A 25,795-nucleotide genomic window follows, 5' to 3' on the forward strand; every position below is an offset into this window, starting at 1 on the left:
GATCACGTGGTTTCATACCCACGTGATTAATACGGAAGTGTGCTACTTGGGCTCGTGTATTACATACGCAACTTCTCCGTAGTGAAATCATAGTACAAATATAAATTTTATCCGCGATGGCTGAGGAAGTCGGCTATTTGAAGGCACAGCTTAGAGAGAAGGAGGAAGAGATTGCTACTCTGAAGAATAAACTGGCCATATTCGAAAAGGTACAGTATATTTTTCTGACTGTCAACCTCACATGCAGTATCCTAAAGTTTATTTGCTGTGCTGGTTGCATATCATTATGCAAATATTTGCCATCACTACTAATTGACTATCTACTGTGGGACGGCTATCTACAGTTTTTTTTTCAGTGTGTCAGTGCATCTCAGCATTTTAGAATGTCGTGGAAAATTTCATGTCCGTGGTTCAAATAAAAAAATAATCACCGTAGAACATTGTATTATTACATGTGAAACAATCAAAAACATTGTTATTTAGGAATTGGGAATGAAATTGCAATCTGAAAATAATCTGTTTATATTTAAAGTGTCTGAACGACAAAATGAATCGAGAAAATAAAGAATGATGGGTTTTTGTAAAATATTAAATTAGGTATTATTAGGCCTGTCGCGATAACAAATTTTAGTGTGCGATAATTTATCTAATAAATTAATGCGATATGCGATATTATTGCGCGCCTGCTCCATTTTTTTAAAAAACTATTTACAATAACAGTGAGAATACAGTATATATTAATAGATCAAGTACACCCATTTAAACGCGATAAATGTTTACTCTTAAATTTAAAAATATTTCAGAAATCACAACTAAAAACAATAGAGCATGCCTCTTAAGTAAAAGACAACAATATTAATACCGCACAGAAACACAGAAGAAAAGTCTTTTTCAAGAAAAAATAAAATAAAATTGCACTTAATAACTTTTAGGCAAATGAAAACTTTTCCCCTTATAGCATCTGCTATGGTGTTCCATGTGTAATATTCTGATTGAATGTTTTCCGAGGCACCCTGAAGCGCACGCAATGGTGTTGTTTTGTTCATGTGACGCTGCACAACCTGCCGAGAGCCACAGGTTGAGGAAGTGTTGTTAGCGCCGTGTGTTAATCGAAAACAAAGTTTTCAGCACATCATGTGTTTGATATCATTGCCAGAAAAACGCACCTAATAGGACATCATATACCCTCCTTTTTAATGTTGTCCTTATAATGATGATCTGCTGCATCATAAATCACTTTGTGACTTTCCACCTCCATGATGGAGCGTTCTTCGTCCATGTTCCCTGATCAAGCCGTGAATAAGCAACTGGGCTGTTGACTCCAGGCCCGCCTCCGCCTATTTCGACGGATGCGTCTCCGGCAAAGATAAAAAATAGCCTAAACTATCCGGCGGGCTCTGGCACACCGGAGATGGTCCGCAGTCAATCCGGAGCACTGACGTGGCCGGTATACGTTGAACAATAGGATATAATGGGAACGGATTGGCTCTGGCGCTATTTTTTCCCGGACCCGGAACGAAGATGCATATTGCGTCGTTGGTAACAAGGAAGCCGAACTTTTAACAGCACATCGGCCGCACGTGCACGGGCACGCGACGACACGCATCTCATCTCCTAGAAAAAACAATCTACTATCATCAGATTTACATACACAATTGTTAGCAACAAGCATAATAAAGTGCTTGTGTGGCGTGATCCGTTTCCACCAATATTTATCATTTCCTTATTTCACAGAGCTCTCCCCGGCTGCAGCAGTTTACCCGAGTCTGAAGAGTCGTGTCGATGTAGGCATGTGCGCAGCAAACCACCCTGGACTCAGTTGTCCGTTCAATTGGCTGACATACTGACATGTGATCGGAATGGATAGTTAGCTCTGGTTGGTTCAAATGCGCATGTCTTCTGGAACAACAAAAATAGAAGAACTTGCCTGTTTAATTAATTCGATAAAAAAGGGCAATGTAACAGAAATTTGATCAGATCTCTAAGAGAAAGGAAAGAGTTGAAGAGGCTCATTTATTTTTATTTTATTTTATTGGCAACATTCTATTGTGATCAAGATCATGCTAGAGAAAGTCCTTGTGTCCACAAAAAACGGAAATTTTTAACAGTGTCCTAAATCAAAATGCAAGCACGAGCCATGATTTTGATCCCATAGAAATTTGACAGACGACGCAGAAGTTCTGTCGGTATTGTAGCGGCGGGGAAGGGACAAGTGAGCGGAAACAGAATAATAGCGTCTGTCACTCAGTGATACTCCCTTCTGAATCTATGACGAGCAGCCAATGAGGAGCCTGTGTGCTAGAGGGGGAGGGACCAAGCAATGTAACTTCCCATTCAGTTAAGTTGCAAAGCGGTCTTTGGTGATTCGTTCGGCAACGTCACTTCCCGTTCACAAACTGAATGAGTCATTTGGCGGTTTGGGGGTGAAGGGGGCGAACAATTCGTTGAACGAATCTTTTTACTGAACAAATCGTAATGGATTCGTTCCCTCAAGTGAACTGTTTATCCCGTCACTAGTGCACTTTGGATTTATTTTTGTTCATTTATGTTAGGTTACTTATTTCCTTATGATTAAAAAAGTCACTGTTTGTGTTATCTTCAAAATAAATTCCATTTAAATGCATAATGTAAGTAATTTGTACTTCTTTTTGTTAATTTATGTTACTTTTATCTTTATTATTTGAAAAAATTCAATGTTTACATTACCTTCAATTTTAATGTATTGTAGCTAAAATTGAGGTTTTGCATTTCAATATGAGGAAATGAGGGGAATAATACCTTATTGGCCTGAATATAAGACGGTGTTTTTGCATTGAAATAAGACTGAAAAAGAGGGGGTCGTCTTATATTCGCAGTCGAGACATTATACCCATTCACGACGCTAGATGGCGCCAGATATCATTGAAGCGATGTTCTGTCATGACAGATCTCAGCTACTCTCCCCATTCACGACGCTAGATGGCGCCAAATATCATTGAAGCAATGTTCTGTCATGATAGATCTCAGCTACTCTTTTTAGTTTAACCAGTTTGCATTATTTTATTGCATTGTTTTTCTTTATTCAGATTTGTTTCAAGACTACAGTTACAGTTAGGCTTCATTTTGATGGTTAATGCAGTTATTGCAATTTTGTTGTTTTATCACAATAGATTGGTTTATTTACATTTCAAAAACCAGATGCCATTCATTACGAATGTGATTGTACTTTAGTTTACATATTTAAATGTTCAGATTTTAAGATTTGAATGAGGCAAAATAACATGCTTTTCTCTCAAATATATTGTTATAATCATTTGTTTCGGATGTACTGTAATTATTTTCTGTATAAAAATTAATTTGGTGTTCAAAAAGTCTTTTTTTAAACTTGAGTCTTGAAAAAGAGGGGTCGTCTTATAATCAGGGCCGTCTTATATTTGGGCCAATACGGTAATTAGGAAATGGAGGTTTGGGTTAGTAGTGTTTTTGTTAACTGTTATTTTCAAATCATTAAAAAAAAGGCCATTTTGAATATGCATACTATGCCAAAAGCAGTTTTCTTTGTATTTCAGTGGTTTTAGGAGGTTTATACAGTACGTCTTAAGCTACTGGATTTGTTACGACTTCTTAGATGTTGTTTTTTCTGATTGTTTTCTAGAATAATAAAACTTTAGTCCCAGAGCTACTTATCAGAGGTACACCCCTCCCTCCACTATTAGCCAAATCAGCTCTCTCCAATGAAGACATCATGAGATACAGCAGGCAGCTACTACTACCTGAGTTTGGTGTGCAAGGTAAAATGTCCTCTTTAGTCAACCGAATGAGTTGGGTGAAACAAAATACACACCCTTTTTTTCCCTCCAATTCGTCCACAGGACAGCTGAACCTATCCAAGACATCTGTATTGATTGTTGGTTGTGGAGGACTGGGCTGTCCTCTCGCTCAGTATTTAGCAGCAGCAGGTATAGGTAGGTAATTGACTGGCACACAGTAAATTTGGCCCTAACTAAGCCCCCAGTTGTTCCAATTAGGTTATTAATGAAGGTAACATGAAATTAAAGGTTTAGAGACAAACATGCATTCATGAACCTAATGTACTGAAATTAGATTAAGTAGCTGAGATTGACTCATTACGTAAACTATAAGGTCAAATAATAAATTCTCTATCCAAATATGATAAATGATGGAGGTTTAAACAAGGTTTTAGACTTTCTTAATGGTCTCTTGTGTTGTTCTATTAACACGTCTTGTTGAGGCGGGTGTTTCTTTTGGAAAAGAAACGGCAAAAAGCCAAAGAATGTTAATCCCTTGACGCTGAGCTAAACTCATGTTCATGAGTTATACTGAAGACTGGAACAATATGCTGATATCTGACATCTTGTTTAATGTCGTGCATGATGCCTCAAACCACCATGATATATTCAGTTAATTTAGAGGTGTCTATTACACTGGTCTACAAAATTTTGCAAAATATCTGTTGCAGAGATGAAAATGGCTAACCACTTGCTGTGGTGATATGGATTGGAAAATAAAATATTTTTGTGCTGGGTGGCTATAGTGTTTAAGATATTTAATGTTAAAGTTTGATTACAAAGATACATTGGTGTAACTACATAATACCAGTTTTACAAGTTGCAACATTTGACATGAAATGGATGAAGTGTGTGCCACTGCATATGAAATTTGTCTACATTAATGCATTTTGTCCACGTCCAAAACACCCGGATTGATGCTATTTCACTGAAAACAGCATATTATGTCAAAGATCTTCCCTACACGATTATATTCTGAAATGATAGTCATTTTTTTAGGTAGGTAGGTTTACTCATAAATAACCATGACCTTTTCAATTAGTACCCATTTTAGCCTAAATTGCTTGGATATTAACTTTTCAGCCAGATACTATATCTCAAAAACTGTAGCTAATTGACACTTTTGACCTTATTTTTCTTTTTAGTGAAACAAATATAGTAAAGTCTCACTGTTATCCAGATAGCATTTTGCTTGTAGACCTGTATTACTGATAATATGACTCCCATTTACTTTTGAGGTTCCACTGAATTTAAGTTGGGTCATTCTTGCACTCCAAATGTATTTGTATTTTAAATGGTTCTTTGTTGCTATTAGGATTGTGAGATGATTTGTTTCATCTGTGCTCCTCCACAGGGCGTCTGGGTCTGTTAGACTATGACGAGGTGGAGCTCAGTAATCTGCATAGACAAGTGCTACACAGCGAGGAGAACCAGAGTCAGGCTAAAGCTCTGTCCGCCGCCATTGCTGTTAAAAGGTGATGTATGTGCCCTATCCACTCACGTTTATGCCAAGCACACATGCATGACAGTTATTTTATGATTTAATTTTTTACATTATGCACAGTGAAATTAAAACTATGATAAACCTAAACTGGGTAAACTCAAATCCCAAATGAGGAATTTTTATTTCAATATTATTATTAACAAATATTTCATACTTACTTTAAATTGCGTAATACATCCGCTGCACTGATAGTTTCTGTGTACAGGCGCTTTCAAATCTCACCAAAGGTTATATTCGGGTGTGTATATTTGACTCCAGTTTGCAAATACAGTACTTTGTAAACATGTTATTTCAGAGGCACCTTTTTTTGGGGCCTCTTGCCCCCGACTGTGGTTAGTATGCATATAGGGTTGGCGTTAACATCATGAGGGTAATATTTTACTACTAGGAAGTCACATGCTGCAGCGTCCATCTACGGAAGTACATATAAACTTGAATTCCACTTTACTTTGTATATGTATTGAACTATTTTATGTGATTTGTGAGATTTATAGAATTTACTACTTTGTTAATTGCATTTGAATTTAACAGGCTGAACTCAACAGTAGAGTGTATTCCTTACCACTTACAGCTTTCAACTGAAAATGCCTTGCAGCTCATTCAACAGTATCCTGTTCAATCAAATTTCGGATTACTTTAAATTTATGTGGGATGTGTTTTTCTTAAATGCCTTGACTTCACGTACTTCATATATGACATTGTGGCTGATTGTTCAGACAATGTCCCCACCCGTTACCTTGTCAATGACGCCTGTGTGCTGAGTGGCAAGCCCCTAGTCTCAGCGAGCGCACTCAGATTGGAGGGACAAGTAAGCTATTTTCATCTTGTAAATCATCATCCTTCACAGTTTAAAATTCTTTTTTTTTTCTTGTGTCCAGTTGACCGTGTATAACTATCATGGAGGCCCTTGCTACAGATGCCTCTACCCAGTACCCCCGCCCCCAGAGACGGTGACAAACTGTTCTGATGGAGGGGTGTTAGGAGTTGGTAAGTTGAGCCTTTTCCCCCAGAACACATTAGCTGTGTGCAGACTTGTCTTTCTTTAGCCTTTTAAATTCTGTTTGTTGGTAAAATGTTCCACTTATCTTTAAGTTCCAGGCATAATGGGCTGCTTTCAAGCTTTGGAGGTCCTCAAGATAGCTTCTGGACATGGCTGTATCTAAAATCTGGCATAAGATATTGTCGTTTCTGTAAATGTTACAGTCTTTTTGGATGAATGTCATAAAGTTAGCAATTGTTACACATACTTGATGAGGATTATGAATTAGCCTTTTTTGGTTCATTGAGATTTGCCTCTGCTACAAATGAGTATTAAACTGACTAATGTTAGGATTCTAGTTGGGTGTCGTTTTATTCTTCATTCCTATCAATGATACAGTAGAGCTGGAAGTGGATTTACTAATTGTTCCCAAACTTTATAGTATATTACAAGCAAACGTTGAGTGCTCATGCAGTTACTTTTCAAATGAGACATATGCCTATCTTAAATGAGCAAAAAAAGTGAGCACCATTAGTAACAACTTTTTAATGACGTGAGAGCAAATTTACATTGCCAACTATTATCACGTCAACCAGGTTAGCTGCCAAGCCATTGGTGGAGAAACTCCGTGCATGAAAAAGTGCTCAGAGATGCATTTCAAGAAAAAAAAATGTAATTCCACACTTGAGCAGGCACTTTAGAGACTGAGCAAATTCCATTAAAATAAAAAGGTCAATGAAGTCAGGCATATTACAATCCGACACTGTCTGGAAGATGTAAGTTGTTGGTGGTTAGGAACCAAAGAAGAAGAAAGAAAAATATTATTTTATTAAAAAGGTTTTTCTTAACTACCGGTCAGCTTCCTGCAGCCAGCAGCTGGTGATATTTGATGCCCAAAGTGCTAGGTTCAGGTCCATCAGGTTGCGGCCCAAGCAGTCAGGATGTGTGGTGTGTGGGGAGATGCCTAGCATAACCCAGCTAGTCGACTATGAAGCCTTCTGTGGTTCCACCGCAACAGATAAGGTTGACCTTTACTTCTTTATGAATCAAAAGTTACCACGTACTTTTATATTAATTCATTAAATATTCTTGTCAATTTGATATATAGTACTTTTTTGGGTGTGTACTTTCAGTGTCGCAAACTCAACCTACTGCCCAGAGATCAGAGGATCACAGTGCAGGTGACGAACCTTTTGGCCAATGCATCCGTCCCTGTGTTGAGTGCTGTTTATTTGACCGTTATTCATAATGTTCTCCCGGAATTTATGAAAGTTAAAAAACTGATTTTATCTCAGAATTTACAGGAAACAACCTTGAATGTACTAGGAAGTTTTCCACAGAAAATATTAACACACTGTGTTTGGCATAGTGTTGCATGTGAGTAGAGCATGCATATTACTGCACAATCTTAACAGTCATTAAGTGCAAAGATGGAGATCCCAGATTAAGAGAATTTGCGTCAGAGGCTCCATTTAGAAGTGACGTTAATTCCATCTATTTTAGGAAAAAGCAGTTCAAAAAAATGGAATGTGTTAAAAAATGTTACAAACCTAATCAATCGGCTACTTACGTAATTTTCTGCAATTCATATACATTTCCATATTTCAATATAAAGTATACATATCAATTTCCCTAAAATAAAATTTTTTAAAAATCCATAGTAAATTAATTATTTTTGCGTTCATGAATGTTTCATTGTAATTCCAGGATTACAAATCCATTGTGGACAACTCTGAGCCTCATCTCCTATTAGATGTGCGCCCTCTTGTGGAGGTGGACATCTGCCATTTATCCAGCTCGCTGAGTATCCTTCATATGATTTGAGACCTAATCTGACTAATTCGATATTGTACACCCCATTTTCTTTGTGATTATTCTCCTAACGTCGTTGCCAGATATACCACTCTCATGTTTAGAAGAGAGGAAGAGTGAACATATGCAGTTACTCGAGGAGAGCATTGACCAATTGAAACAGCAGATGGGTGGAGTCTGCTGGCCTCAAGGTAACATGACAAAATGCTGGTTTTTCCTGTACATCGTCTGAAATGAACCGTTGCATATTTGTAGTCCACTGTGTGCGTTTCCGTTGCTTGGCTGGCTTCACATTTTGGAACTTAAGTGTGAACACAACTGATTTTTAAATACAACACTTAAAACAAGAACTATAAAACTTAAGTTTTAAGTTAAAACTAATTCATTTAACATCATTTAGAAGTGAAATACAGTTTAACAATGAATTAATATAAATAAGACTAAGCAAAGGAAGAATTCTAAGTTAAAAAAAAAAAAAAAAAAACATTAAAAAATTTTGTGTCAGGGTTTAAAATGGAGAGTGTGGGCTCGTCTGGAACGCTAGTAGCAAATTGCAGTAGGGTTGCCAGGTGACCCCCTTTCCAATACAAGTATGGCCAACCTGAGCAGCTGGCTTCCTTTGGAGGAATGAATATGGAAAACAGCTATTTTGAGCTAGTTTTGTTCTTTTCAACAGTGCAATAAATGCAGCCATGTGTAGATTTTGTGCTGTGCACTAAACTTGTGTTCAAATTAGGGCTGTCAAACGATTAAAAATTTTAATCGCGTTAATCACAGCTTAAAAATTAATTAATCGTAATTAATCGCAATTCAAACCATCCCTAAAATATCCCATATTTTTCAGTAAATTATTGTTGGAATGGAAAGATAAAACACAAGACGGACATAAACATTCAACATACTGTACATAAGTACTGTATTTGTTTATTATAACAATAAATCCACAAGATGGCATTAACATTATTAACGTTCTTTTTGTTAAAGCGATCCACGGATAGAAAGACTTGTAGTCCTTAAAAGATAAATTTCAGTACAAGTTATAGTAATTTTATATTAAAACCCCTCCTAATGTTTTAGTTTTAATAAAATTTGAAAAATTTTCAATCAAAAAGTCACATCGGGCTCCCTGACGTTCTTCCACAGTGTCTTTAACTACAGTGCTGCTCAAAAGTTTGTGAACCCCCTCAACATTTTGGAATTTTCTATTATTTCAACCTGATTTCCTAATCAATCAATTCAGTAGTTTTTTTTTGTTTTTTTAACAGTTGTGTTGTCGAGACTAAATTAAAAAGAGTTTTCATCAACTGATGTAGGTGCAAAATTGAACTGTTTGGTCACAACCAAAACCGCCATGTCTGGCGAAAAGTCAACACTGCATACCACCAAAAGAACCTTCTCCCAACAGTGAAGCATGGAGGTGGGAATGTCAAGATCTGGGCTTGCTTTTCATCCTCAGGACCTGGACAACTCCACATAGTCCAGGGAATCATGAATTCTGAGGAATATTGTCAAATCCTAGAACATAACCTGACGCCATCTGTTTTGAAGTTAAAGCTTGGCAGAAGGTGGATCATGCAACATGATAATGATCCAAAGCATTCCAGCAATACAACCAAGGAATGGCTGAAAAAGAAGAAGATTCGTGTTCTGGACTGGCCCAGTCAAAGTCCTGACCTAAATCCCATTGAAATGCTGTGGCGGGACCTGAAGCGAGCAGTTCATGCCAGACGCCCATCAAACCTCTCTCAACTGACTGCGTTCTGCAAGGAAGAATGGGCAAAAATCCCCCAAAGTAGATGTGAGAGGCTAATTAGTCACTACAGAAACCGTTTGGTTGAGGTAATCTCTGCAAAAGGAGGCGCAATATCCTATTAACTGAAGGGGTTCACATACTTTTGCACACATGATATCTGAGTTTTTCTTAAATCAACCACTTTTGTTAAATAAAGAATGACAATATAACTATTTCTTTTGTTTCAGTCCATTATTTGGAATGTCAGTATTGTGGATTTGGGTATAACTTAACATTTAATAAGGTTATTTTAGTTTTTTTTACAAAAAATCTGACCATCGCTGTGGGGTTCACAAACTTTCGAGCAGCACTGTATGTAAGGTAGTGATTGAAATACACCACAAGGTGTCAATGGCGAGTTTTAAATTAACTAGAGATCTAGCCAAGGCGAAGTCTAAGTTTTATGTGTATTTTGCAGAGCTATTTTGATTGGGAATGCCAGTTCTCTTTGCATTGAGCGCTTTTCTTTTTGTGAACATTATTTTTTCGAGAGATAGGAATATTATTTTTGTTGTGCTTTCACTAAGTGATACTGTAGCGACTTAACTTTTCTGCCCAAATGCATGATGGGAAGTTGAGGAATCATGACTGTCAGTGGTGGCTGCAGATGGTATACAGTATGTTCTGCATTGTGTTCATATAGGCGTGTTAAGAAAAAGAACGTCTCCTGCTCCGCCCAACTGCATGATGGGCATCCATGACTGTCAGTGATGGTTGCAAATGGTATACAGTATGTTCTGCGTTGTGTTCAATTAAGGGTGTTTTGAAAAAGATCGTCTCTTGCTCTGCCCAAATGCATGATGGGAAGTTGGTCAGACATGACTGTTAGTAGTGGCTGCCAAAGCTTAAGCCAATTAAAGGCGCGGTCCAATAAAAGCCAGTGTCCACTCGCATTTCTCTGCCTTTTCGTTCTCAATTTGCTAAAATTGCATCATTGTATACTGTTCGAGGCAACGCATGAACGGGTCATTCTGTGCATGCATTAATTGCGTCAAATATTAATTTAAAAAATAATTACCGCCCGTTAACGCGATAAATTTGACAGCCCTAGTTCAAATACAAAATAGCATTATAATAATGATCATAAAAAACTGTAATTACGTGGATCCTTATATTTACATGCTGTTACTGCAAATAAAAGCTGCAACTACATCAAGTACTGTAGTTGCCCACATACAGTATGTCCATAAACAGTTTTATTTTGGACCTGATGTGAAGTCTGCACAATAAACATATAACTTATACCCAAAACATGGGGAAAAACGACTATGTTGCAAAAACAGCACCATTTATTTGAATATGATATATGTATAAACATGTCATCCCCTATAGATCCACAGGAATGTCATTATTTCACCAAAAGTATCTCTGTGGTTTCTTCCAGTTTATGTGATTTGTAAGTTGGGCAACGACTCCCAGAAGGCAGTGCAGATTTTAAGGAAGATGAGTGGATCAGAAGTAGAAAATATCACGGTGAAAGACATCTGTGGAGGCCTAATGGCATGGGCGCAGAGGATAGACCCCACATTCCCACAGTATTGACATCATGTTATCTGTATCTGTTTTCTGAAAAATAAATGATCATCATGTTTTAATTAATTGTGTTGTTGTTTGTGATTCGTTAACTCATTTGCTGGTATTGGCGGCTGAATAAAGAGGTCATGATGAGACCAGCAGTGAAACAGTTATGTATTGACTTTTTTTGTGGAGGGAAAAAAATCAAAGTGAGAGTTAGATAACATGCATTCTTGAACAATAATGCCCCCCTTGTTTCCCTTTTACCCTGTCTGGGGTTGCTTTTCTGGACATTGCTTTATCTAATAACGTTATGTTTGTCCACGTGTTGCCATAATCAGCCAGCAACCCCATCCCCTTCGCCTGAGAGACACACACCGCCCTCCCTCAATTCAGTGCCATCTAATTAATGGCGAATCGATGTTATTCATTCGAAAAAATCCAATTACTTCGCGTAAGTAACAGCGACACCTGAAAGTAGCCCCTTCGTGATTTTATATCCTTAAGTGTGTCACGAATGGTTCCGGTTCGGATGAACCTACATTTTCTTCCCTCGAAACGGATAAAGTTGAAATAACGGAAAATACATGCGCATGCGTAGTGCAGTTGGTTTCCTCAGTGGCGCCATTGCTCCATAAGGGTTTGTAGTTCAAATGTTTTGCTGTTAAACGTGAAGTCTATTGTAGGGATGATGAAGAAAGACTTCAACTCCCAGTTAGCGCCCTCACTATCCTGTAGTGGAACAGGGGGAGTAGTCACAGCTGGAAGGATAATAAGATGCGCATGAATTTACTACAGTATCGGAAACAGCGATAAGAAAAAAAACTAAATGGATGGTTCGATCGTTCATAACAGGATTTTATTTTGGTGTTTGGGGTATTTAAGTTGTGTGTTCTTCGACGACTTTTAGTCAAGTGCGAGTTAAACTCGAGACTCCGCTTTCCGCAGTTGATGGAGATTCAAAGTTTGTTCGGTCCACTCGCACTGGAGAGAAATGCGTCCTTCGCTGGCTGTGAAGGTAAAGTATCACATTTAAAACAAGAATCAAGGCGACGCTAGTTTCGGAACGGCACACAAAACGTACCACTGAAGCGAATCGTCCGCTTGACGTACTTGTTGAAGCTTGTGTAACTTGTGTTATTTTTGTGCTGTCTGCTTGTGTTTCTGCCACCAGTATATGAATCGAAGGTGTCAAGATGTTAGCGAAATGTTTTCGAGTTTTCATTCCAGATGTTAGACTTGAATTCGGTTACCCATTGGAAATAAGCTGCATGATGCGATTGTTTTGATCCATGCTAAACTGCTCAAAGCTCACCTGAGGGTTAACAGTTGAACTTGCTACATCGATCTTACTATGGAGAACTGCAAGAGTTGTATGTGGCAGGGTTCTCAACTGTCACGCGTTGAACGTGTCTCACTCATTTCAGGCCGTTCACACGCCCTATTCCGTAACTTGAATTCGTAAAACCGTCCCTGTGCGGCCCACCATATGACCCTCAAAAAGCAAATAAGTTTTCAAGTATTTATTCTGCGCACACAATACAAATGTGTTACCTTTAATTTGAAAACTAAACGGATATACATGTGCTCACGTAAGAAGCACATGTCGTCAGGGCGCAGTATGGGGGGCGGGGGGTTGATATCAAATTCTGCTTTTTCAGCAATGCATGGACTGCCAATTTTTATTTTTAATTCTAAAGTCAAGCCGTGTGCCTACCTAGTTTGTGGCATACATATTACAGTGTTCATCGACCATAAATTTGATTATACATCACCAAACAGAAGGAAAAATGCAAGAACTGGACTGATGGAGAGAACACATAGGAGTTAGTTACTTCGCGGCAAGTAATTCTCACTGCCAGTGGCGTGGCTATGGTCTCTTAGGGCTCCAAGCAAGAAGTCCTTGGGGCCCCCACCCGTGCACATCACAAAAATTTGTTTTTTTGGACACATAAATGCACAAAAAGTAAACAATGTATCAGTGTTGTTAATAACGGCGTTAGAGTAAAAACGGCGTTACAAACGGCGTTATTTTTTTCAGTAGTGAGTAATCTAATTAATTACTTATCTTTTTAACGGTGTTACAGTTACTGAGGATGTAAAGGCGTGTGTTACTATGCGTTACTATGTTGGTTGAATGATGCGAGAAAAGTCAGAGAGACGTGGAGTCTCGGAAACGAGAGAGCAGAGCGGGAGTGGTAGATGCGAAATGACAGACACAGCGGCATTAGCACATGTATAGACCCTACTCACCGACGTCACAGAATGACGTGTCGCTGTATCCGGCCGCCATATTGTCCGTCTCTGTTTAGCCCTATTCTCAATGGTTCCAATTAGTCGTTCAGTTTATAGAGCAATTCATGGAAGCCCCGGTGCTTTCAGACGCTGTAAACTCATTGGATGCGTTGCATAAAAGGCGTTATGTGGAAAGGCTTCAGTCTATCCATTCGCCAGATCCATATTTGATGCCTAAATCGATATTTTTCTACCCGCTGTCTTCGCCCTCTCTGCCTGACATCTGCTACCCTGATATCTACAACTATCTTGTCCACACAAAATCAGCCTATTCTCACGAAAGTTTGTAAAACTTTAAGAGCAGCACTCTAAGCAACATTACCCTGTGTGATTTCTAAAATGGCGACAATCCAAAAAAAAAAAAGTTGACTGCGATGGCCGACGCTTCAAGGATAGGTGGATATTGGACTATTTCTTCAATAAAACACGCAACAACTGTGTCTGCCTCATTTGCAAAGAGACAGTCGCTGTTTTCAAAGAGTTCGATGTGACGCAATATTACTAAACAAGACACGCTGACATGTACGACAACATTACAGGGAAGATACGCAGCGAGAAGTTATAGCAACTTGAAGCTAGTTTATTTTTTCACAGCAGCAGTATTTCGGAAGAGTCCAAGTGTCGAGAGAGAAAGCCACAAAGACGAGACTGTTGAAATTATGAATTTAAAAAAATAATAAAGCAAATGTGACACACAGAAGGGCTTGCTAAAATGTTTTAAAATATATTGTTCTATGTAAATCAGCCAAGGTAGCCCCCTGCATTTTTACCACACCAAATCTGGCCCACTTTGCAAAAGGTTTGGACACACCTGTTTAACTGATGATCTGTAGATGAGGCCAGCTTCTTTCACTTGGTACCAGCTGGATACTATTCAAAAAATAATGATGGTGGAAGAAATAAGCATCTTGAATTTGAAACTGTATGTTGTCGGCGATCAGCCTCGCAATAATCTTAATTGTGGTTGTCAGCCCAAAACCCTCTAAATATATATTAAATGCATTTTACCAGATATAAAATGATTACTACATAATCCGTGGTAATCGTTTGGAGCCCAGTTTTCTCGTCGAATTGCAGCAGTCCATCTCGCTCTTCTCTCCGGGTCTCTCGTAATACGGTAGAACTTCAAGTCTCTCCGTCTATCTTCTCTGTTATTGCAACCAACCGCCACACACGCCTTCACCATTTTGATTATTAATGTTAACGAGCAGAAAAACACGCCATAATAGGAGGAATTTACGTAGCGGTAATGCGTCAAAACGACGAGTAGACGGACAATATGGCGCGGAGGCGTGGTTGTAACGTCATGTGAGTACGGTCTATAGAGAACTAGATGCGAAATGAGAGACTCGCAGGCGTTAGTAAACAGCCGCAGTCTTAAAGCAGTAGACTTCTCAGGAAGGCTCTGTTGTAGAGAACCCTCATAGCGAACCTAAGTAACTTTTTATCTAAAATACTCTTAAATCGGCAAAATCTTGACTTGAATCTATCTTTAAATGATGAAACAATTTTAATACTTTCACATGCCGAAAGTAGACAGAAGGGAACTAATGCAATAACGGGAGCAATTTTAACAACTTTAATGGTTGATTCACAACATTAAATGACTTCCAAACATAGCAAAGGTTACTATCTAGTTATCGCAATATCTGCAATACCCCTCTGTCTAGTTAAGTTTAGGATAAAGAATTGGGCGATGGCCAGTTGTCCTAAAATCCCTTTGAACTTCACATAGTGTGACCTATGTTTTTTTGTTGTTGTTGTAATTAAAAAACAAACAAACAAACAAAAAAAAAACCATGAAAGTAACGCCAGTTACTTTGCCAAGTAACTCATTACTCATTACATTCAAGTAACTGAGTGACTAACTCAATTACTTTTTGGGAGAAGTAATTTGTAACTGTAATTAATTACTTTTTTAATGAAGATGAACAACACTGCAACAAGTACGTATTTGATACACTGCCAATGGGTTTTCCCATTGACAGTGTATCAAATACTTGTTCTCCCCACTGTATATATAAAACATTTAATATAAATAAATGTCAAATGTAAAAAAAATCCTACACTTTAAATTATAACACTTACTGTAAGTTTCACTTTTCAAGAAATAAGCTGGGTCAAACGTAAGCTTGCTACTGCAAAGGAGGTGGAGCCCCACAAGGGGTGTTGCTGTATCCGTGTATCATTCGATCATTCCATGTCTGTTTTAAAATCTGAAAAAACGGAAATGTGATAACATACTTTATTTGTCATTTGCATATCAAAAAACAGAAAACAAATACTGGCCTATTTTTCGCTTTTTTCTGATGCTCGTGTGCCCATCTTTTTGGAAATGTGTTGCAGGCATCAGATTCAAAATTTGAGAATATTTGCATATACCGTAATCAGTTTGAACAAAAAATACTCTATCTTATCTAGTGTATTCAGCTGAACATGTAGAAAATGACGTCCAAATCATTGTATTCTGTTTTTACGTACAATGCAATCAAATACTGTAGGAGATTGTGTGTATCCCATTGCGGTTTATTTATTTATTTTTGGAGTACATTTGTGTTTTTTGCTTACAGGCTTCCTGTGGTCAGAGTGGATCAGTGACTTCAGGAAAGGCAAGGACCACCACTTCAAGATATGACATTTGTTGCAGCGATATCAAAGAGACTTAGGCCATTTTTTTAAACCATTTTTTGTGAACAACTGTGCAAGCTCGGTTGGGACCAGTGGCTTGCTCCCTGATTAATTCAAGGTGACAAAGTACAAAACCATGCAATGGTGACTTACTAAACCAATGAGTATCAAAGACATTCCCAGCCATCAATACTGTGACTGAACCCTGAAGTATTCGGCGTTGTGTGTCGCAATTGGAAAAAGGCCAATGTCTGCCTCCTCTCCCCCATCCTTACCTCGAGCCATCCTCCACTCTGTCCAACAGCACCATCCAACCTTGCCGCCCGCTTTGTCGCCATCCTTGGCTGGACCAATCTACACGCGGCTGTCCAACGGAAACCACAGTGTCCCCAGCCCTACTAACTCCCGTAGCTCTTTCCATGGGGTATCCTTCCTACTGCAGATTGGTTTGACAAGAGAGACTGTGAACCTGGATGGTAATGACCTGTCACTGTCTGCTGTTAAGGACCTCGTGTGCTCCATTGTGGACCAGAAGGTAAGCATCTCAACTAAAAATACTTGGGTTGTTTTTGTTATATTTACAATGTTTGTATAATATTCATTTTGTGACATTAAAAGTTCTTTGTAAATGCATTCATACACACCAGAATTAAAGCAGCTATTCTGAAGGCAGCAGTAGACCAATTTGCTGCATCAGCATGTGTGTTGTCAACTGACCATATTCATCTACGTACTGAGGTCTTCCAAAACAAACATCTGGGCCTCCTGCCCTGAAACTGACACAGCAGAAGTGTCCTTACAATAGCAATAGTGGACAGCCTGGGTCTAAGTTGCACAAACATGCTTAATCACTACAACACTGTTGCTATACTCAAATATACCCTCAGCTTTTCAAAAGTACAAGTTTCAACTTTATTACTGAAGATAAAAGTAAAACCTGTTTTTAAAATTTTGTACTTTACTCATGTTGTCGATTGTACGAGCTTCAGTGGAAACCATTTTGTTGACCTCATCATGCCTCTGTTTTCAAGTGTAAATTTATCATAGTATTATATTCGTCATGTTCACCACCCGCAGTGGTCCACATTACGTCCAGGGTTCCCGCTGGGTCTTAAGAAGTCTTAAACGCATTGAATTTATGACTTTGGAAATAATACCTTAAAAAGTATTGAATATTCATATCTGAGTCTTGAAATGTATGATGTATGTAACTTCTCTGTTTGGTATTTCTCCTCAAAAGTGTCATTTTAATTAAATAACGTAGCCTAAGTAAATAAGTGAGGCAGAGGAGCCAGTCATTGAGAACGCAACGCAGCCCCAGGTCCAAATCCCGTCGCGTGGGATTCCCCCGTGAATTCCGTGTCATGACGAGAGTCCCGATAAAATGTCATGCTCTACACTACACAGATTTTTTTTACACATAGCCATACATTTTATATTAGTGAGAAGGGGAAATGTAAATTCAACGAAGCGTGGTTAAGTAAACAATCCTTTCGCCTTTGGCTCAAACCAGTGGGTAGCAGTGTGTTCGAGGCTTTTTGCATCGTATGCAAAAAAAGATTCAGCTGGGTACAGTGGGCATGAAGGCGCTAGACTCCCATGCTAAATCGCCCAAGCACATAACCTCCATGAGAGGAAAGAAACAAACTCCCTCCATTGCCGGCATTTTTCAATCTGCCTGAATAAGACAGCCAGCTGCTCACGAGCCTGAAGAGACAGAAGCTAAAGCCAGCCTGTAAGCTGCTAATGTAATTGAAGCGACAGCAGCTAACACTAGCCAGCTAGCTGCTAGTGCTGCAGCCCCCCCTGCATCCCAGCTCAACTACGATTGCTAGTGCGTTTGCGAGAGTGGATCTACGCACATCGTTTTGGTCCACAGCAACCATGAAAGCAGAGGTGTTGTGGTTGCTCGAGAGTTTAAGATGACGCTCGCCACGCTAAATGCTAATGCTAACGAGAACACCTTTACTTGGCCTTGGTCTGTGTCTGCGCTGTGGTGGTGTCGCGTGAGTAGTAGGGTTGCCAACTGTCCCTTAAAATAAGGAACGATCCGAAATTGGGAATTAAATGCTGCGTTCCGTATTGAACTTATACGGAATATAAATGAATAGATACATTTCTATGCATTTTAGGAGTTTTGGGGATGTCTCTTTTTTTCTCTGCCTGTACAGCTTTGGGCGCGAGGGGGGCGTACCATATTTCCTATTTCTGAAAGGTAGCAACCCTAGTGAGTAGCCTATTTAATATGTTGCATTCTTACAACCTGCACACATTCCACATGTCCACTTTTGAGGAATAAACGTTCACAAATTCACAGTTTTTTTTTTTACCAATATGGCTGTGAAATAGGTATTTAGCTTTTAAAAAATTGTCTTAATTAGGTCTTAAAAAGTTTTAAATTTAATTTGAGGAAACCTGTACGTCGATCACGATCGCAACGCTAGTATGGGTGGATCATTTTTTTTTTTTTTTTTTTTTGGGTGCTATACAAATAAAGTTGAATTGTACTGACTAATTAAAAATAGACACAAGCCTATCTTCCATCCTATCGATTGATACACAGGACGCAAGGGAACTAGCAGTGAACATTTATATTGCATGTTTTTGAGATTTGTAAATCAAAGTAAAAAAAAAAATAAAAAAAACTTCCTATACAATGGTAACATTAATTTGTTCTTGAGTCAATATGATCTCAACCACAGATGTTTTAGAACATTTCAACATTTGCCACTGTCATACAAGTATAAAATGATTAGTTTGATCTTTTCTAAGACACGTAGCAGGTAAGCAATTAGTGATGGCAGTTGACCTATTCAAGTCTGGGTTCTGTAAACATAATTTTCACATTTCATAACACTGCTAATTTTGCACCACATTCAGCACATTCCATTCCAATTATATTATTCATGTAATTTTTTGTTGTTCGTTTAACTAAACTGATGTCCTGCGGATATATTAATGTTACAATGACATTATCCCACTTCTCATTCAACTCCTATCAACTCCTATTTATACTGTTCAAACATTCTTTAGTTTCTTGTCTTGTGTTTGAGTTGTATTTATGTAGAGCACTTTATTGTAGCTGTGGTTTTTCTTAAATTGCTGTACATTATAGATAAAATTGAGTTCAGGTGATATTGTGTACAAATTTAGTTGTAGAGTCCATTAACCATTCTAAGCAGCCATTAGACAATTCACAATTTATATTGTGCAATAGTTTTCATTCTTGCTTGACATATCATTTCACCTGCTATACTTCTTTTGTCAAGTTTTAGGTGCAGTAAGTCCGTTGTTGTGAGATTAAAGCTCTGCAGATCATGTGTGAATTATGAAATGGCAGTGCATCCACATGTTTTTTAACCACTTCTTTGTAATTATGATTGCAGTCCAGAGTGCTCCATTTGTAACTGTAATTAATCATTGCCCATAGAGGGAGGGTGATTAAACAATGCACTTTAATCAGTTGCTGCGACCTCAGACATTTGGGAAGGTCACTGTTATATTATGGTGATTGATCAAAGTGTGCAGCAAACTGCAAGCGCCGTAACAGTATTGGATGGAGCTGTGTGAGATATGGCTGAAATCACGACAAGTTTTTATGCTCATTGATAATTATTGATTTTTGAGCTCTTTAAAAGAACATTTATTTAGAATAAAACCGTTAACATATCTGTATGGAGGGGAAAAAAACGGCAATAAAAATATCTAGTAGTAACACAAGTAGGGCTGCAGCTAAAAAAATATTTTTTTCATAATCGTTTAATCGGATGATTAAATGAATAATCAGATAAATGTAATCTTTTTCAAATTACCTTCACAATTTAACTTGAAGTTGTTTTAGGAATGTTGTAAGCAACAATGAAGACAAAATGGATGTTTAGTTCCTTCAAAAATATTTTATTAGAGCTTCCTGATCTAACTATAGTCTACAGTTGAACTGTTTTAAATGCATATAACTTATTAGTTTTTAATAAAGGTTTTGAGTTGATAAAACATTAAAATAATTTCTCAGTGCACAAACAAAAGTTGTTCTTTCAAAAAAAAAAAAAAAAAGCATTTTTTTTTTCTTGTGGGCAAAGTGCTAATATAAATTCTGTCAATGACTCTCAGGAGGAAGACTTTAATGAATCACTCTTCTTTATTAACCCTTTAACACCGAACGTGTCGGATGCGACACGTTTACGCATATCATCTTTGAAGCCTCGTAACGCTGTAATTACATCACCCACGTGCCCCTGGTTGCTCTCGTTTGAAAGAACGGAAGTTGATGTCCACACCAGTTTTTATTTGAAGTCAATCGACCAAGTAAAACGGGAGATAGTGTCATTTGAGTTTTATAGTTTTATTGCACTCATAAATATGCATTAAAACGCTGCATGGACCATGTGTCTATCTCCATATTACCATCATTTCTTTTCCTTTTTTCCAAACTGAAAGCAGCACAAAAGACTACATATCCCAAGAGCTGTTGTGATGTCAAGAAGGACGAACCTAATGTGAACATTTTTGATAAATTGACGAGCAAGGCGCCAACTAAGGGAAAGGAGACACGCGTAGCAAGCAACGGCCGGTTGGATTCAGCGAGCGACTGTGAAACATGCAGAATGAATCGAAAAATAAATTTAGCGCAAGCTAATGCATTATTTCATTAACTCAAGGAATAGGATGAGCTGTATTTGTCATTGTTTTCCTCGGATCGGTCGGCGTCTCGGCGAGTAGAAGTGACAGCAGCGTGCAAATGGCGAATGAGTAGGCTGTGTGACGTTGTATGTGACGCAGCTTAGTGACATGTTCAAAAACAAACTTTATTGAGTGCGCAAAAAAAAAAAAAAAACTTTATTGGATCGCATGCCTAAAAAAATTGAATTGAACTGAACTACTTGTCAATATTTTTGAAAATACTTTTTTTTAAATTGTTTTTTATTTTTTTCTTCACGGTGATTCTTTTCCATTTTTATATAGATGTGTGTTCGAGAAGCTTGATTGCATGTACATATATACCTTTGACAAGGTGATGGGTACAATACCTAACTTCACAAAGAGATATCCTCCAAACCCTTTTTGTGTTGGATAATATATATATATTTTTTCCCTCACTATTTTGCACTGTATATAACATGTTTTGACCATAGTATGTGTGAAGGCCAAAAACGCCAATGACTATAGCTGCTGTTTGTGTTGAATTGTCAAACATAAAACTATTCAATCTTATTTTTTTTCTATTGAATGTTTATCCTAGCAAGTTAAATACATATTATCAAGCTTCAAAACGGTTGGTCGAGCATGTTTGGTTGTCAGTGGGACTTCAATATTACAAATTTTGAAAAAAGATTTTGGGACTTTTTTGTCTTTTTGGGTCCAAAATGCGGATTAAAGTTGGTCAGTGAAGAAAACAACAGTTTGGACATGAAGTTCAAGGTATCCTGAAAAAAGGGACCCAACTTGGCCTTTGTGAACAGTTTTTTCTTTGAAATATAAAGGCAACATTAAAGGCATGCAAATTTGGCCAAAATAGGCTTAGGTGTTAAAGCAGGGGTGTCCAAACTTTTTGCAAAGGGGGCCAGATTTGGTGTGGTAAAAATGTGAGGGGCCGACCTTGGCTGACGTCCTTTACGTAGAACAATATATTTAGGCAAATTTTAGCAAGCCATTCTGTGTGTCACATTTGCTTTATTACCGTATTGGCCCGTATATAAGACGGCCCTGATTATAAGACGACCCTTTCTTTTACAAGACTCAAATTTGAAAAAAGACTTTTTGAACACCAAATTAATTTTTATACAGAAACTAATTACAGTACATCTGAAACAAATGATTATAACAATATATTTGACAGAAAAAGCATGTAATTTTGCTTCATTCAAATCTTAATGTCTGAACATTTAAATATGTAAACTTAAGTGCAATCACATTTGTAAATGAATGGCTTCTGGTTTTTGAAATGTAAATAAACCAATCTATTGTGATAAAACAACAAAATAGCAATAACTGCATTAACCATCAAAGTGAAGTCTAACTTTAACTGTAGTCTTGAAACAAATCTGAATAAGGGAAAACAATGGAATAAAATAATGCAAACTGGTTAAACTTGAGAGTAGCAGAGATCTATCATGACAGAACATCGCTTCAATGATATCTGGCGCCATCTAGCGTCGTGAATGGGTATAATGTCTAGGCCGCGAATATAAGATGACCCCTCTTTTTCAGTCTTATTTCAATGCAAAAAAACCAGTCTTATATTCGGGCCAATACGGTATTTTTTTAAATGAATAATTTCGACAATCTTGCAACTAGCCTTTGTGGCGTTCTCTTTCGACTGTCGGGCTCTTGTGAAATACTGCTGCTGTAAAATTAAACTAGCTTCAATTTCTCGCTACTTACCTTCCCTGTAATCTTGTCTTACATGTCAACGTGTCTTGTTTGGTAATATCGCCTCACATTGAACTCTTTAAAACAGCGACTGCCTCTTTGCAAATGAGGCAGACACAGTTGTTGCGTATTTTAGTGAAGTAATCGTCTAATTTCTACCTATCCTTTAAGCGTCGGCCGTCACAGTCAACTTTTTTATTGTTGATTGTCGCCATTTTAGAAAATTGGGAGTAACAGGTCACACGGGGTACTGTTGCTTAGAGTGCTGCTGCCTTTTAGTGGGTAAATGAGGAGCAGCATTAAATGTGTAAGCTACTTCATGTGCTGGTAGCAGTACTGCTGACCAATTTATTAAGTCTGTGTGTGGGCCAGATGTTATTGATTTTATGACAGATGCTAGGGGCCGGATTATATTTGACCACGGGCCGGACTTTGGACTGACGCACACTGGATCTAACAACGCAAAAGAGAATCTTTCGACACTCCGTAATATTGATTCAGCAACCCAACAGCAGCAGCAGTTGCAGCAGTGAACTCTCTCTCACTTGCTCTAATCACTGGCGTGCGCACGCAGCCTCACATTACACACAAATAAGGACCTAAACAGAGCAAAAATTGGTTGTCAAATTAGTTGGCAACGAATTTATTAATCAATTTTAATCGATTAGTTGTTGCAGCCTTAAAAACAAGTCATTAAGGAATGTACACAGTCATTGTAGACAATAAAATTTAGTGGAATGTTCTTTACTTAGCTTCTATGTCAGTGCGTATCCGTATTTGTGGTTTATATTAAGATGCTACTGTAAAGCAGTAGATACTAAATGGAGTGATTACACTTCTATATTAATTGCTTAATCTACACCATCAGAGTGCACAAAGAACAGGCCTTCACCTGTTCAAGCACGCATTCATACACCAAAGAGTGGTTCATACGTACCATGGAAGGCGCTACATTTTAAGGGTGGGAACCTTTGGGCACTTCACGATAGTGATGTACCGATCCGACACTGAGTATTGGTATCGGCGGCCGATGTGGCTATTTTTGCCGTATAGGACTATATCAGATTTGGTCACGAGATCGTATCCGATCCAGTAGCGTGTGTTTTCAGTACCATCGTGCTTTTTCGGTTGCTGTAAATGAAAAAACTAGGCAGATGCATCTGCTAAATCTGACTGCTGCTCTTTAGAAACTAATGATAGTAACAGAGCATTGTGTAATATTTGTAAATAAAGCATTTCTTGAGGTACCAGCAGGGCTCCTTTAATGCAAAAATATGATCTGCTATTTACTGGTTACATTATTTTTTGTATCGTCTAAAAATATGGGTATGGGATTGATATCGGCAGAAAATATCTTGAAAAAAATCAGCTCAATTGGAAGTAAAAAATTCCGCATCGGGACATCTCCTCCTCACTATGCGATACAATTTTTGTATAGTAGGTACATAATAATAGTCATCTCAAGATATTGCTTTAGACATTTATCGAGAAATCCATTAGGAAATCAATCTACGATAATCCAATAATACAAATGTTAAAGAGGAAATACAAGCTATTTTAAATGGTGGGAAAATAATGTAGAAATATTTTTTGCCCACTTGTGGACAATGTGTCAAAAACTACTGATTTCCTCAAAGACTATTAGAATATTATAGTCCAATATTGCCACAAATGTTATAACAACATTATATTATTGAAACATTATTGTAAACAAATGAGTGGTTTTCCTAACAAACACTTTTGTAGTGGAAACTTTCAGGAGTATCATGTTGGTTCCTTTATTAAAGTGTGACACCTTTTTAAAACAATATCGGTTCATGGCGGGAGCAAATCAATAACTTATTGGGAGACAAAATATCGCAATATTACACCATATTGATATATTGTCACGCCCCTACTGCCTAAACTGCTGGGTGCAATATTAGGGTTCAGTGTCTTCAACGACAGTCTGACAGGGGACGGTCTAAGTTGTGATTCAAACCATTGGTTACTGGATGACCCACTCTAGAACTGCCTCGTTAACTCTCGTTTAGATTTCAGCTGACCCAACATCTTAAGTCTTTTTGAACCCTTCTCTTGTGTTTTGTTTGCTCAATGATGCCCTGGTCCAGATCTGGGAGGAGATCCCCCAGGACACCATCCGTTGTCTCATTAAGAGCATGCCCCGAAGTTATCAGGCATGCGTACAAGCACGCAGGGGCCACAAAATTCTGAGAATCATTTTGAGTTGACGACATTTTGGCAAAATAGACCATTCTGCTGGATATTTATTTATTTTTTTGTGGTGTCTTTGATTTCCCCACTCTAAAGGGTGAACATTTTAATTTCTATCAAAATGTGTGGCTTCAGTTTATTACTAGTACATCACCTACTTATTACTTATTTATATCTAATGTGTTTTCAAAATGTGCCTCTATTTTTTTTTTTTTTTAGCAGTATACTGTATGTGTGTGTGTGTGTAATATATACTGTGTGTGTGTGTGTGTGTGTGTGTATATATATATATATATATATATATATATATATATATAATGTGTATATGCACCAGGATTTGGTTAATCTTATTATACAATAAACTCTGTACTGCTTATTATACAGTAAATCATTTTCATTATAATTTTCTGGACATCATTGCGATGGAACATGTCCAGAACATTTAACCACATTGTTGTGAATTTCTTCTATTAAACCTTACTAACTACAGTGTGCACAGCACCAGCTGCATCATCAAACCAGCCATATGGCTTTGATATCTTTGGAAATTATGACTGAAGGCCTTTTGTACTGACTCCATCCTTGCCTCAGTACTCACAAGAAATGCACACCAATTGTGAATCTTTAAAAAAAAATTTTTTTTTTTTAAATCCACGCTGAATAGTGAAACACATCAAACGTCAGGATCGCTGACTATAGTTTAGGCCAGGGGTGTCAAACTCTTTTTGTTTAATGGGCCACATTTATGGCAATTAGATCACGTGTGGCCCGGACTAGTTTATTTTCGGCCAAATAAGTTAATTCACTGACTGCCATTGACAAAGCGCGACGTCCAAGTCATATTGATTGAAAAGGGATGAATGTTTGATCATTCGCCCTTCCCAGTCAAAATGGATTGG

General features: G+C 37.9%; 2 protein-coding genes across 4 annotated transcripts in view; both read left to right on the plus strand.

Moving 5' to 3' along the window:
• Nucleotides 1-25: 25 nt before the first annotated feature.
• Nucleotides 26-11,474, plus strand: mocs3 (molybdenum cofactor synthesis 3). The gene is made up of 13 exons (XM_057859643.1): nt 26-209; nt 3,635-3,770; nt 3,852-3,944; nt 5,143-5,263; nt 5,824-5,898; nt 5,983-6,100; nt 6,171-6,279; nt 6,385-6,447; nt 7,131-7,294; nt 7,405-7,452; nt 7,979-8,075; nt 8,167-8,274; nt 11,260-11,474. Exons 1-13 carry the CDS (start codon nt 117-119, stop codon nt 11,415-11,417), a joined length of 1,383 nt encoding a protein of 460 aa, XP_057715626.1. The 5' UTR covers nt 26-116; the 3' UTR covers nt 11,418-11,474.
• Nucleotides 11,475-12,001: 527 nt separating this feature from the next.
• prkd3 (protein kinase D3) overlaps nt 12,002-25,795 on the plus strand; it is a 62,549-nt gene continuing 48,755 nt past the window's right edge. For 2 of the 3 annotated variants that reach the window (XM_057859439.1, XM_057859440.1), the window contains exons 1-2: nt 12,002-12,408; nt 16,256-16,848. In XM_057859439.1, the coding sequence (XP_057715422.1) occupies nt 16,561-16,848 (288 nt within the window). In that variant the 5' untranslated portion in view covers nt 12,002-12,408; nt 16,256-16,560. Of the gene's footprint in view, nt 12,409-16,255; nt 16,849-25,795 lie in introns of those variants that run through there. The other variant, XM_057859441.1, reaches the window with a different exon arrangement.

The sequence above is a fragment of the Corythoichthys intestinalis genome, chromosome 15 (assembly GCF_030265065.1).
Source record: "Corythoichthys intestinalis isolate RoL2023-P3 chromosome 15, ASM3026506v1, whole genome shotgun sequence".
Classification (NCBI taxonomy): Eukaryota; Metazoa; Chordata; class Actinopteri; order Syngnathiformes; family Syngnathidae; genus Corythoichthys; species Corythoichthys intestinalis.

Bases quoted from the DNA above. Each gene is read 5' to 3' on its own strand.
- mocs3 (XM_057859643.1), top strand. From the start codon at position 117: ATGGCTGAGGAAGTCGGCTATTTGAAGGCACAGCTTAGAGAGAAGGAG. The intron at 210-3,634 runs GTACAGTATATT...ATTGTTTTCTAG, and splicing joins AACTGGCCATATTCGAAAAG to AATAATAAAACTTTAGTCCC. The intron at 3,771-3,851 runs GTAAAATGTCCT...ATTCGTCCACAG, and splicing joins ACCTGAGTTTGGTGTGCAAG to GACAGCTGAACCTATCCAAG.